Source organism: Stigmatopora nigra, chromosome 8 (genome assembly GCF_051989575.1).
Source record: "Stigmatopora nigra isolate UIUO_SnigA chromosome 8, RoL_Snig_1.1, whole genome shotgun sequence".
NCBI lineage: Eukaryota > Metazoa > Chordata > Actinopteri > Syngnathiformes > Syngnathidae > Stigmatopora > Stigmatopora nigra.
The window spans coordinates 12,700,628-12,714,455 of record NC_135515.1 but is presented as its reverse complement, the minus strand read 5'-3'; the positions used below and the strand labels follow the sequence as shown (position 1 = coordinate 12,714,455).

Genomic DNA, 13,828 nt, shown 5'->3' with positions numbered 1-13,828 from the left:
GTGATTTGAAATGAGTCCCTGATGTGTCTATTTAAATTCCACTGAGTTTAATTTCATTGTCAGATCGTCTGCCTAAATTCCCTTACCATGCATCCACGTTACTTTGTTCCTCAAGTCCTTGTGTTTTCCCCAGTCCAGTTTGGTTTCATGTTTAGTTTCCTAAGTCCTTGTTATATTGTAAGGCCCGTCCTAAGTTATTAAAGTTTTGGTTATGAGCACTATTTGCCTCGTCCTCACCTGCTTCCCTGCTACTGGGTCCTAATTTCCTGTACCTCGCCTCCACGTCTCCCGTGGTCGTAACACGAGGGCTGATTACCAAGTACACACAGCTAGTTACGAGAAGGAGGGAAGCCCGGAGGGACATAATAGGCAAAAACCAAACAAACCAAGCAAAACCCCAACTAACCATAACAACTTTGGACACCCCTGAATTAATACTGTGGTAGTATTGGAACAGACTAAAGCATTTGCATGTAAAATGTGACTCTACTCACAAAATATTCGAGTAACAAAGACGATTCAATTTCGTAAGAAGCAGTGTGATAGTGGAAATGTGACGTGTAAATGTGCTTATTTAAAAAAGATCTCTTCATGTTTCTCGAATACTAGAAAAAATAGGACTTTGCCAAGGTCAGTGGTATAATTCCCTATTCTAATTCAGTTTCATTGTTTGACACCCGAAGCAAGAGGCATGGATTAATTTAGAGATGCATTCACCACACCCGTGTTGAGACTGAGAAGGCAAAATGTGATGAGGACTAAATGAGTAGAAAAGGGACATAGATAAGGTGGAAAAGGGGATGACAAAAGTGAGAGGGAGGAGATGAGAGACTTTGAATCATAAGCCAGAAGAAGTGTTTTCCCTTGAGTGTGAGACGCTTCACTTACTTGAAGAGCATCATTTTACAGACACTCCTCCCCTTATGGCCGAATGTCAGAATATCTGTGTGCGTGAGTATGTGTTTGAGAGAGCAGTTCATAATTCAAGCACCGGAAATCCACAAAAATCCTGACTGTCAAAAAGACATAAAATGGTGGAAAGATTTCAAAAAATATGAAAAAAAGAAAACAAAAAGGTTGGGATGATCACAATTTGGGGATTGGCATTTCAGTGTGAAATTTGCATGGTCTTATGTGTTTAGATATTGTTTTGACAGGAAATCGTGCTGGCTTCCACATTCCATGGATACAATTTCTAGGTTTATTTAACGGGGCGGGCCGGTGGCGCGAGTGGTTAGCTCGTCGGCCTCACAGCCCGGGTCCTGGGTTCAAATCAAAGTCATGTCCATCTACGTGGAGTTTTCATGTTCTCTACGGGCCTGCATGGGTTTCCTCCAGGTACTCCGGTTTCTTCCCACATTTCAAAAACATACACGGTAGGCTGATTGGACAATCTAAATTACGCCTTGATATGAGTGTGAGAGTGAATGGTTGTCCGTCTCCTCGTGCCCTGAAATCAGCTGGCCAACAAATCTTGATGTCCCCTGCCTCTGGCTACGAGACAGCTGGGATTGGCTCCAGCACCCCTTGCAATCCTAATGAGGATAAGGCTTTTCAGAAAATTAGATGAAATGAGAGGTTTATTGAATACCCAGCATTTTCTGTAGATGTCTACAAATGTGTGCTATGATTGGCTGGTAACCACTACATGGTATCCCAAAGTCAGATATCAAAGTCACACATACTCCCCATAATAATGAGTTGCCCCACCCTGTCACTTAACCTCACTCTTGGCACCAGAGTGTGACTAAAAGGTTTTTGGGCCGTATCTGGTATCCTTTAGACTTCTTGCCCTACAGGCTTCACCACCCATGTTGTCGGCTCAATATTTGTGCTCGCTGAATAATAAACATGCATATATAGCTAGGTTTTAGACACTTTTGCGGGGTCAAAAATAAAGAAATATCTGGTATCAAGATGTCATCTCTATCATTCTTACATTAATTTAGTAAAAAAAAAATTCTAGGTGCTCGGACGTTTGGTCGCTGGTCTTTTGGTCGCCGGTCTTCTGGTCGCCGGTCTTTTGGTCACCGGTCTTTTGGTTGCCGGTAGGGTTAGGGTTGTCAAATATACTTAGATATTAAACCCTAACCGTAATCCTAACTCTAACCCTAACGGCGACCAAAAGACCGGCGACCAAAAGACCGGCGACCAAAAGACCGGCGACCAAAAGACCGGCGACCAAAAGACCGGCGACCAACGGCGACCAAAAGACCGGCAACCAACGGGGACCAAAAGACCAGCGACCAAACGTCCGATCACGCATTTGCTATCAAGCATCAGTGCTCACTGACCTACTCTTCCCATTCATTTTCTGTCAACCCGATCCTTTCGAAGTCTGATCAGTAATTTCAGACCGTGAAATGTCACTTGTTCTCATATAGTTTGTACATATAATCAAACTTACTTTCTATCCTCTTGTATGTAGTGAATTTACATGACTATATCGCAGTGGCGGCCTGTGCATTTTTCTAGTGGCGCCTTCAGCTATCGGAATCAATCCAACCCTCAAAAACTATTTTATGGCTATAAAACCTCTACTGCAGCTACAGCTGCGACACATAAAAAATCATCAATAATAACCTCATACAAATGAAATATTATTTAGGAATATAGCCATATTTTACTCACCAAAAATCATTTTTAACTGTACACAATACCCATCCTCTTTTCTTTCCTCCTTCTTTTCTCTCGCCATCGAAGCTAATGCTGAAAGTCGAGTCTGTCTTGCCGTATTTCTGGCATACGTTTTTATTCGATTTAGTGCTGAAAATGTTCGTTCCCTGTGGCGACAGGCTTGCTTGCTTAGCAGTAGTCTGACCTTTCTTAATGATGTCCAGCTTTTTTTTCTTGAAAAGTCCGTCTTGAAAATGGCTTTGACACTAAATCTGCAAACTAATCCATTTCTTCTCCTGCTTCAGCTTTTGCAGGTTGAAAAACCCGCCATTAAATCAACACAACAATATATTTGCTTATGCAGCTCATTCCAGATACAGTTTGGTAGCTCTGGCTAGTCCACTCTATCACTAGCCAATCATAGTTGCTGAAAGCGATGATTTATCCCTACGCCTACGCATGTGACGAGGCCTTGGTATCACCAAATCAAATTCTGATTGGTTGAAGCAACAGTCTTAACAATGCTTGTTTAATGCAACAGAGCCTGCAGAACTGATTGTGAAGGCCTTGAGGCAGATTTCTGATACCGGCAACAAATATTGGTTGAAATGAGATTGGATAAATGCTTCAATATGAAAACATACATCTGGAAGCAGTGCAACCAGGGGGAAAGCAATAAAAGGAAGCTGAATATTCATGGACAAAATATAATTAACATCAGTCTGTGATTCAGATATTTCTTAGGCCAGCAGAGAAGGCCTTGAAGGATCTGATGGCACACCACTGCTATATCCTCCCTGTACTTGTCCATGTCTATTATGTCGATGCCAATCCTCACAAATCCATTTCTAACTCCTGCATTTTCAATAAACATACCAGCTAAACAACAACAGAGGGAGCATTTTAAATGCCTCTGTGGCAAAGCAAAACTGTTCCAGCATTAAATGATATTCCAATCATTCTGTGACCATATTGCTGGAAAGTATTTTTTAAAAATCATTGAACGTACCATGATTTTCAGACAGTAAATCACAACCCGGACACTCACCCCTCCACCTCATTTTTAACACTGCTGCAAATATGGATTGTGGAAAAAAAATGTGTGTAATGATTAATCATTGAAACAATAATAATTACTAATACTTGTAAAACCACTAATAATGCCATATACATACTATTAAAGATCTTAAGTGTCAACTTTCTTTCAGACAAATATAGCCTATTAAAAAAAAAACAACAACACAGACTCTCGATGGGTAGAGTGGGAAAAAAAACTTACGTCTAAGTCACATTTGAGTATTAGTCACAGGCCCAGCCACACTATGAAAATAATGTGACCTACAGTCTAGAAATAATGGTATTTGTGTGTCATGTTCCGTAGGGTTTTTGTATTATGTGCGTTTTCCCTTATGTGACCTGTCCATGTTATTACCCATTAGTTTCACCTGCTGTGTCTTTCCTGTTCAATGCTCTCGTGTGACCCAGGTGTTTCTAATTGTTTCGTCAACCCATGTCTGTCTTTTTAAATCCGGTGTCCTTGTCAGCACTTGTCGGATTGTGTGCTTTTATCTTTCCTGGTCTGTCCAGTCCTGTACATGCCTGTTCCCGTTATGCTTGATCATGTCTAGTGCTCCTCATGCCCCCGGGTTTTGTTATTTAAGTTGTCACTGGTACTACTTTCCCCTATTTTTGTGTCTAAGGTTTTATTTTGGATAAAAGTTTACACTATTAAAGTTTACGTTATAGCACCCTCACTCTCTGTGTCTGCCTGCTTTTCATGCACTTGGTTACATCCCCTCTTTTCACACTCGGACACCTCACTTTCGTGAGGTTTTCTCGGCAGAAACCGATTGTTTTTATCTTTATTTTTAATTTTTAACCAATATAATGTTTTCTCATTTCTAATCGACAATTTCCTTTCATTACCAATTAGTCATCACTTGAGGCCTTCATGCAGATGCGTATAACAAAAGACGAGATCCCTAGTTATTTTATGAATTGATTTTTAAGGTGGTGGTAGTGCACTTGAAACCCATTTAATAACATAGCAACAACATTCTTATGACTCAGTATGTAATGGTATGCAAACTAATAAGCATTTACTGTGTTCTTTCCCCACCCACCTGCTATGTTCTTGCACATAGCAGAAATTTGGCATTTTTTTCGGAACAAGAAAAGGACGAGATAATGCTTTTTTTTAAATTCAGTTTCTGAACCGCTTTATCCTTACTAATGTCGTTGGGTGTGCCGGAGCCTATCCCAGCTGACTTCGGGCCACAGACGGGGAACATCCGGAATCAGTGGCCAACCAATCGCAGGACACGAGTAGACGGACAACCATTCACACTCACAACAAGTGGCACATTAGAGCAGGGGTTGGGAAGCTTTTTGAAGGAAAGAGCCATAAAAAAGAATCATATTTTTAAAATGTTAATCCGCCAAAGAAATATGATAGTGGAGGTCAATGTTACCTCAAATTTTTTGTTTGTCTGGGTAGAAAGACAACCTCCCTGAGCACACTGAGTACCAGTGTGAGCAACATAATCATTGCTCGCTATGGCCACACACCAGTATTACACCTGCTATAAGCAGGTGCATGTCTACTACAAATTAGTGATTCAGTAATAATAAAATGTAATGATTAATATCTATGAATGGGCGGCCCGGCGAATGAGTGGCTCGTGCGTCGGCCTCAGAGCACTGGGGTCCTGGGTTCAAATCCAGGTCAGTACACCTGTGTTGAATTTGCATATTCTCCCTGGGACTGCATGTGTTTTTTCTGAGTACTCCGTTTTCCTCCCACATCCCAAAATGATGCATTGTAGGCTGATTGGACACTCTAAAATTGCCCCTAGTTATGGGTCTGAGTATGCATGGCTGTACGTCTTCTTGTGCCCTGCGATCGGCTGACTACCGATACGGGGTTGAGGGAACATTGGTGGAGTTAGTGTCAATGCCATGATACCAACGTAACGCTCCTATTCCTGTGCTTTCTCAACAGCAGTTTCCATAGTTTAGCTCACAGGTTAGTGTAGAGCCATAGGCACCCATCAAAAGAGCCATATGTGGCTCCCGAGCCATTGGTTCTCTACCCCTGCTATAGAGTGCCCAACTACCATACCATGAGTGTTTTTGGAATGTGGGAGGAAACCAGAGTACCCGGAGAAAAATCCACGCCGGGAGAACATGCAAACTCCACACAGGTGAACCGACCTGGATTTGAGCCCAGGACCCCAGAGCTGTGAGACCGACAGGCTAACCACTCAATCACCGGGCTACCTTGGTAGGGAAAACTTGTTATTTAAAATATTAAATTCAGCATTGTTGAGCAATGAGTCTCTCATTTTATCAGAATACTAATAATAATATAACTTTCTTTGTCATATATAAGCTGTATTTGTAACTAAAAAAAGGATGACTGAACTAAGGGTATGGCTTAAATGCGCACAAAGTTACATTTGCGAATTGTTGGTTATTTTCGGTTTTGTAGTGAGAAAACAACAATTACTGGATAAATTAATTCCTCATGATAATTCCTTATGATCCCTAATGATGTGCTTTTGATTCATTCAGTAACTCAGTAATACCATGTGTGATGATTTTTCTAAACATTTTCCCTTCAAAGTAGGACCTTTTTTCCTCCTTATTAAAACCATGAATATGGAGGTGAAAATTGTGAATCAAGGGGCAACTTATACATGAAAAATTGTAAAATTCAACAATCTGAAGGCAATTTTAAGGGTATGGCTTACAGACGGGGCGGCTTATATACAAGTAAATATAGTAAGTGATTTTACATATCCATGTATTTCTTTTCATTTCTATGACCCAGTCCAATGATTAGTCATTGTCAATTAAGTCCTCAATAAGTTCTTTTTTTATTTTTCAACCTGAGGAAAATATTGTTATAACACCGGAATGCAATGTGGTCAGTCTTTATAGTTAGACTGTATTTCCATATTTCATTCTACTGTATTCATTCATTCATACCGCTTATCCTCACAAGGCCCACGGGGATCCTAAGACTATCCCAGCCAACTGTGAGGACTAGGCAGAGACTCCCTGAATTGGTTGCATGCCAACCACAGGGCACGGGGAGATGAACAACCAATTACTTAATTACTTAATAACATTTGTGTGCCATTTGTAATTAACTGCCTCTCACTGACAAATGTTGCCTGGAATCACGTGTAATTTAAAGAAATCTATTATAGGCAGTACAATACCGGTCCTTAAGATCCCATTGCATCATTCATATTATTTTTTGTATCGCATTTCCCCCCCCCTTCCTGCTACTGTCACAATGAAATTTCTCGAATACGGGATGAATAAAGTTATCCAATCCAATTTTATTTATCAGTGTCCCATCGTTGCACACCAAATGTAATAGTATTTTTTGGTTAAATTTCACCAGCTCAGTTTTTTTTAAATAAAGGTCAATGTAAAGAGAGGCATTTAATACACAAGTTTTTACAACTTGTAGATTGGTGGACAGCACACAGACATCTGCCAAATACAGAAAGCTGAACATAATATATATTATATACTGACCAATACAAGCACCCCTCCTGGATCTACAGGGTGTGATTTAAATGCAGTCATAATATGATTTTAAAAGATTAACTTCAAGTAACCAGGGAGGAAATCAATACACAGAGGAACCTCTATCCAACAACGTGTAGGCTTCTTTGTAGGCAGGCTTTTCTTTTGTTTAGTTTTTTCTTTTTCTTTTAATAGTTAATAGAATATAAAGATGGTGTCTGGTTTGGGTTACAAACATGGGGCACACTATAGTTATATTCTTGCAAATTCAACATCCCATCCATAGTACAACAGATCTTCAAAAGTGACAATTGATGTGTGATTTCTGCAGTCATATGTAATGGGGTAAAGTTATCTTTCGAAAACAGTGATTCCTGTTAAAGCCTAATTTAGATATTTTCTAATTATCCCAATTCTTGTGGAATTGAGAATATTATTTTTCCTTTTTTTTTATTTTATGTTTTTTTTTTTTCCACTACACCGGCAAACAGCCTCTTTCAGAGGGTTGAATAGTGGGAAAATCACTGGTGGAAAATTGACTCCTCAACACATTTCATGAAGTTTTTTTAATTTACATTTTTTAAAGTGCAATGTTATCAATCAAACAAACTACACATATTTAAGATTCATCATAAAAGGTTTACTAAGGGAATATAATTTCAATGATCTAGTAGACAGTAAAACCTGGATTAGTATGCAGTATCTACTTCAGAACCACTTGTTACCAGCCAGATACAGTGGTGGTCAAAAGTTTACATCCACTTGTGAAGAACATAATGTCATGGCTCTCTTGAGTTTCTAGTTATTTCTACAACTCTGAATTTTGTTTGATAGAGTGATTGGAACAGATACTTTTTTGTCACAAAAAAAATCAAGAAAGTCTGGTTCATTTATGACCATTATGAGTGAACAGAAAAGAGTATATATATGTATATGTATATATATATATATATATATATATATATATATATATATATATATATATATATATATATATATATATATATATATATATATATATATATATATATATATATATATATATATATATATATATATATATATATATATATATATATATATATATATACATATAGCATTGGATAGATCATTTAGATCATTTAGTTGTCTATTATCCAGATGTGACATAATTTTCACCTAAAATGAGGAAGTAATGTCAAGAAGGCTTAGATGCAGTACTTACATGCATTGGTGACGGCAAAGCTGTTTGCTGTCTCTATATTGTCAACATGTGGGACCAGGTTGAAAGGAGCTTCCGTAGCATTTGGGCTGGTGTTGTGAAGGAAGATAGCTAGTCGAAACGCTGTGTACTCCTGATCAGTATTCCTTATGAATAAGCCACCTGAAAAGAAAACAAAGGAAAAGATGATGGAGAGGATAAATATGTGCACGAAGATAAATTCATACGTGGGAGGGCAGGTGACAAAAAAGAGGACGAGAGGAGAGAGTGAGGGAAACAAACTAAGCTCTTCATTACAATTTGAACAATTTCATTTGTGTTTTGGCATACACAGATTCATTGATAGCAATGCTGTGCATTTCAAAAATAAAAATAAAACTAATGAGGGTGGGAGGGATTGCCAGAAAAATATATTAGAACAACTAGCGTGTCAGAGGTCAATAGAGAAAATGATTAGGAGTTGGAGAAGATGTAACTGATAACAGAGGCAGGCCAGATCACAAAAATGTCAGGCACATAAGAGAAGAGCAAAGGTTATACAAAAAAAGAGATGATGATGGAAATACATTGTGTCAGTTGGCCTTTTAAAATAAGAGGCTAGAATCCCATCAGACAGAATGCGAAATTGTCGAGATAAAATACATGAGACAAAATCAAGCTATCCAAAATCATAAAGCAACGTTAAAAAGTGAGAGTCACAATTGATGGGAGAGAATGAACATTTACGCATTTATGGCTGAGAATAGAGCACCACATATTCTCCATGCAAAGGAAAGCTTTTACAAATTCACAAGGAGTCCCAGAGGGGATCTTTATATTAAGTAAGCCAGAGACATTGTAATCTAACTCCAGCAACTATGCTAATGAAATGAAAATGAATAAAATATGACTTGTGTTAATAGTACAATAGACTTTTGTCAGTTTTCAGATCTAAGACAAGAAGGTCTGCAGTACTCTCAAATATGTAAATATGGAATCATCCTTTCGCCGAGCTGATGATCAAAATTTTACATTTTAAATGTAATTTCTTCCTTTTAAATCAAATACATTTTCAGATATTTCTTCATTTATTTAAGGATTGAACTTCTAATCTGTAGCAAAAAGATTTTGTTCATGTTTCAACTGTCTGAGAACAAAAGTTACGAGGGAAGGAGAAACGATAACAAGGGAGGAGTAGGCAGCACACACAAATCAACGGAGACATTATTATGACAATCTAGCCGTCTAGCTTAGTGTAAATGTGTATTTGTCACGCTAGTAGTTCAAACTAGTTTAATCTTTCAGGAAGTAACTCACAGTGTAATCTCATGACTATAAAGCAGGATTGTTTCAACAAGATTGGGAACTTTTGTTCACAGAAAAAAAATGAAATAAAAATGGACGATTGATGATGTTAATTTAATAACATTTGTATAAAAACAAATGGTGTTGAAAAACATTGTTGCACTGATTTAGTCGGTTTAAGATGGTGCTTAGGTATTTAAGTAAAACCATGACAGTCAAAAACATGGCTTGAATAAGTCGTGTATCAAGAAGGAAGTGGGAATGTAGTTACAATAAAGTGACAGCATAATTACCATAACACTCATTTTGACCTGTTTTATGTATCAAATAGTCCATCCATCAATTCTCAATTTCGCTTCCCTTTTGAGGAATACTTGAGTGAATTTTCAACTGACTTTATGAGATGGAACTCTACATTAGTTCATGCATTCATTCATCATTTTCTGAACCACTTCTTTACACAAGGGTTACGGGGGTGTTGGAGCCTATCCGTGCTAACTACGAGCACCTGGTGGAGGAACTCTGAATTGGTGGCTGGTCAATCGGAGGGCACAACCATCCTACAATTAATGTTTTTGGAAAGGGAGAACATGCAAACTCCACTCAGTGAGGAGCGATCTGGCATCGAATCCTCGGCCCCAGAACAATGAGACTGGCGTGGCAACCACTCGGCTAATTAGTTTTATCACCGTTATTCAAACAACATGGGATTTGGCAACTGTGATATAGTCATAAGTGCGCAACTACCCATAGATCGATGAGCTTGAGATCAGAATTAAGAGAATAAAAATGGATGGCTTTTCAGTAATGCAATTCAGAGTAAAAAGTGTGGAAACAAACATATCTGTGACAACAAACTTAAATGGTCTTAAACTTGTTTAGTGCATTTCCACCTTTAAGGCATTTAAAGTGCTCATTTACTTACTGATGACACAGCATCAGAACTTGTGGGCTCAGTAGCTTGCTGAAGGATACTTAGACCAGGTCACCCAAGGAAGAAATCAAACCCACAGCCTATGTGCTGGAGCAACTCTACACACCCCACTGCATGTGAATGTCACACCGTAGTAAGGTGGACTCCCCACTTAAATGTGATAGAAATTATCCTGGAAGAACGGAATTTAAAAAGACTGCATTTAATCAAGAGGTTTTATAGCATGCTATTTCTGCTATACTCAAACTATTAAAAATGCAGAGCGTATCTTTCTCTGAAATGACATTGCTGAAAAATCGTTTCTACTCTTCAAGTGATTGACTAGACGGACACACAGAAAAGGTCATGTATGTGTATACAGAACCTTCATCTCGTATCAGCGGTGTCTGCATACTGGTCCTCGTTTGAATTGGCGTTAGTATACAGGCAACATGCATCGCCATGTAGTGCAATAACAGCTCATACAATGAAACCTTATATGAAACATCATCAAGCATGTAATATGCTAATATGGGTAAAGGTCCTCTGTAAGTTATGACCCTCCAGAATCATCCGCCCGCCACCCTTTTACAGCACCCTTGCCTCTGTGTGTACATTCCATACAACATTGCATCTTTGATGTGCTGTATGTGTCCAGACAGCATTGGGGATGTGTATGTGTTACTAGTTTGCCGAAATATTTAGCATATTAAGTTTATTGGCAGCTGTTGGTCGAAAGAGTCAAGGAGATGAATCTCATTATAGGATCTCCCAACTCCCCATCCTCCCCGCACCCCCCAACCCCCCATTAGGAGTGATGCAGCGAATTCATTATCACATATTTGCCTGTAGTGTGTATGTCACACAAGCTCAATTGCACGTGGGTTGATTTGCAACGGTGATATCGATTTGGCAAACTTTATTACTTTTTTGCCTTAGTGTGGTGAGAAAGAATTCCATTTCTTTTTCAAGAAGGAGAACATGAGATAGAGCAAAGACATAGACCGAGTGAGAGAGAAAGTACTGCAGTGTCCAAAGAGATCAAATCTAAATAAATAAAAAGCATGTTTTTTTAAATAAATGCCTTATATATTAAATATATAAGGCTTTGTACATGATTGTCAACGTTTTCTTTTTGTTTTTAGAGGAAAAAAAACATACAATATTTACAGAATTTTGTCAGAAGTACAATTTTGGTGTCTAAAATATTTGTAGCTGCTTTTCTTTGAGATGTTCAGAATGCATGTGTATACACAGTGTATTAAACATGTAAAAAATGAATATATAAGAAAAAAAGCTCTCAAACTCACCAATCTGCACTGAGCTGGGGAATGCTCCTGTCGCAAAACCCCAGAGGATGGAACATGAGCCCAGAAAGTGCCAAGAGAAAATACTAATCCTCATGTTTCTTCACTTGGGTCCCCTCAAAAAGTGTTGAGATGCATTGACAGAATTGAATGGGAAAATCGACAGAAGAAAGAGGAATATTTTCCTCGTATTCAGTGTAGTTTGCCCAAGGTAGTCGTCCTATTCCATGATGGGTTTCTTGCTGTGATATCCCCCTGCATACACAGATCGCGCATGAGTGTGACCGTTGCACATGGAAACACAGAGGCGGCCAGGAGGAGTGGGGAAAGTCGTTGCAAGATTGGCGAGCTTGGAGAGCAGACGCATGGAGCAAATGGACATGCGCGCCCCTTCTCTCTCTCTCGCTCTCTCTCTCTCTCTCTCTCTCCCTCTCTCTGGCTCTTTCTGATTCTCATTCTCTCCCCCCCCCCCCTCTCTCTCTCTCTCTGGATTTCTCATTCTCTCTTTCTCTCTCTCTCTCGCTCTCTCTCTGGCTTTCTCATTCTCTCTTTCTCTCGCTCTCTCTCCCCCTCTCTCTATATCTCTCCCTTTTTCTCTCTGTATCCCCCCCCCCCCTCTCTCTCTCTCTCTCTCTCTCTCTCTCTCTCTCTCTCTCCCTCTCTCTGTCTCACCACAGGCTTCCTTTTCCTCCAACTAGCCACATTATAGATGTCCTCTTCCATCTAACACTGCTTCTGTTCAGTGTCCACATGGAAACCTTTGGTTACATTTACTTTTTTCTGCCTGTATCAAACAATCCACTCGGATGCATCATTTCACGTTAAACTGTAAACGCATTATTATCCCCAACAGGACGAGCACAAAAATCTGGCCACCAAAATGAAGAAGCATAGTTTAGAGTGCTCTCACGTGATGCGGTCTGAACAATGTAGTGGTTTTTATGATGACAAGTATTAGGTACTTGTTGCATTTCCTAGTGGAGGATAAACACATGGCTGATACATCTTGTAAATGTCTAGATTATTTTTATCAATGGAGACTGTCCAAATATATCAATGTCAAATTAATTCTCGAATTTGCAAAATATCTTTAACTTTGATTTGTCCATGCCCAATTACACTTTCTAATGTAATGTGATGTATGGGAGATGAGGTGTTGTTCGACACATTTTAGGGCAGCATTCCAAACAGTGCGAAAAGAAATCAATGGCAGAGATGGTATTAAATTGTATGACACATACTGTGTTCAGTAGTAGGATAGTTATGACAAGCACTTTTACCACACGCTCAAGACTGAAATGAACTGTCCATGGTGCTGAAAGCCAATTGTGTGTTAAGCCAAATAAGCAATTCATTTTCTATGGAACGAGCGCGAAAAGGCGAAAACCGCTTACTCTATCGCAGCTTTGCGACATGGTGTGTTAGTTCATAAAAAGCAGTGGCATGGAAAATCGTTTTATATTCTCCAGGTTTTTTTAGTAAAGAGTATTTCAAAACACCAACCCACATATTCATTCATTTGCGAAACAGTTTTCATCACAAGGGTTGCACAGGGTGCTGGAGCCGCCCTTGTGTTGGTTGCTCGGGTTCAATTCATATTCCACTTAAAGAGGCGAAAATCACAAAATCACCTATCATCTCGCGACTAAGAAACATAGGACAAACCCTGCATTTGAAAGTTCAACTAATTGCGATAACTTTTGGATTACGCCATTGCTCATTGCTCAACGTGTGTCGCACCCATTATGGGAAAGACTCATTAGAGGCGACGTAGCTCGTGTTCAATTCATTTTCTATTGAAAGTTGCCTCTCTCGCAGCGAAGCAAAATGCGAAAAATAGTGCATGTGCATCGTGAACATGCGATGCAATAAAAAAAGGATAAGAAGCAGTTAATTTTTTTCTCCTGTCACTACAAACCACTAACTACAAAACTAGTCAATCATCAAAGGGATTGAGTGTCTTAC

The 13,828-nt window shown here is 39.1% G+C and overlaps 1 protein-coding gene across 10 annotated transcripts in view; it reads right to left on the bottom strand.

The window, feature by feature from the left end:
* The window catches only part of gria4a (glutamate receptor, ionotropic, AMPA 4a), a 117,444-nt gene extending 105,188 nt beyond the window's left edge, over positions 1 to 12,256 (bottom strand). For all 10 annotated transcript variants that reach the window (XR_013327039.1, XR_013327038.1, XR_013327040.1 and 7 more), the window contains exons 1-2: positions 11,867 to 12,256; positions 8,363 to 8,521 (exon numbers count right to left, since the gene is read on the bottom strand). Coding sequence is in view for 7 of the 10 variants with exons in the window: in XM_077721976.1 (XP_077578102.1) it covers positions 8,363 to 8,521; positions 11,867 to 11,960 (253 nt within the window). In the remaining 3 variants the exon portion in view is untranslated. The remainder of the gene's footprint in view (positions 1 to 8,362; positions 8,522 to 11,866) is intronic.
* Positions 12,257 to 13,828: the final 1,572 nt, after the last annotated feature.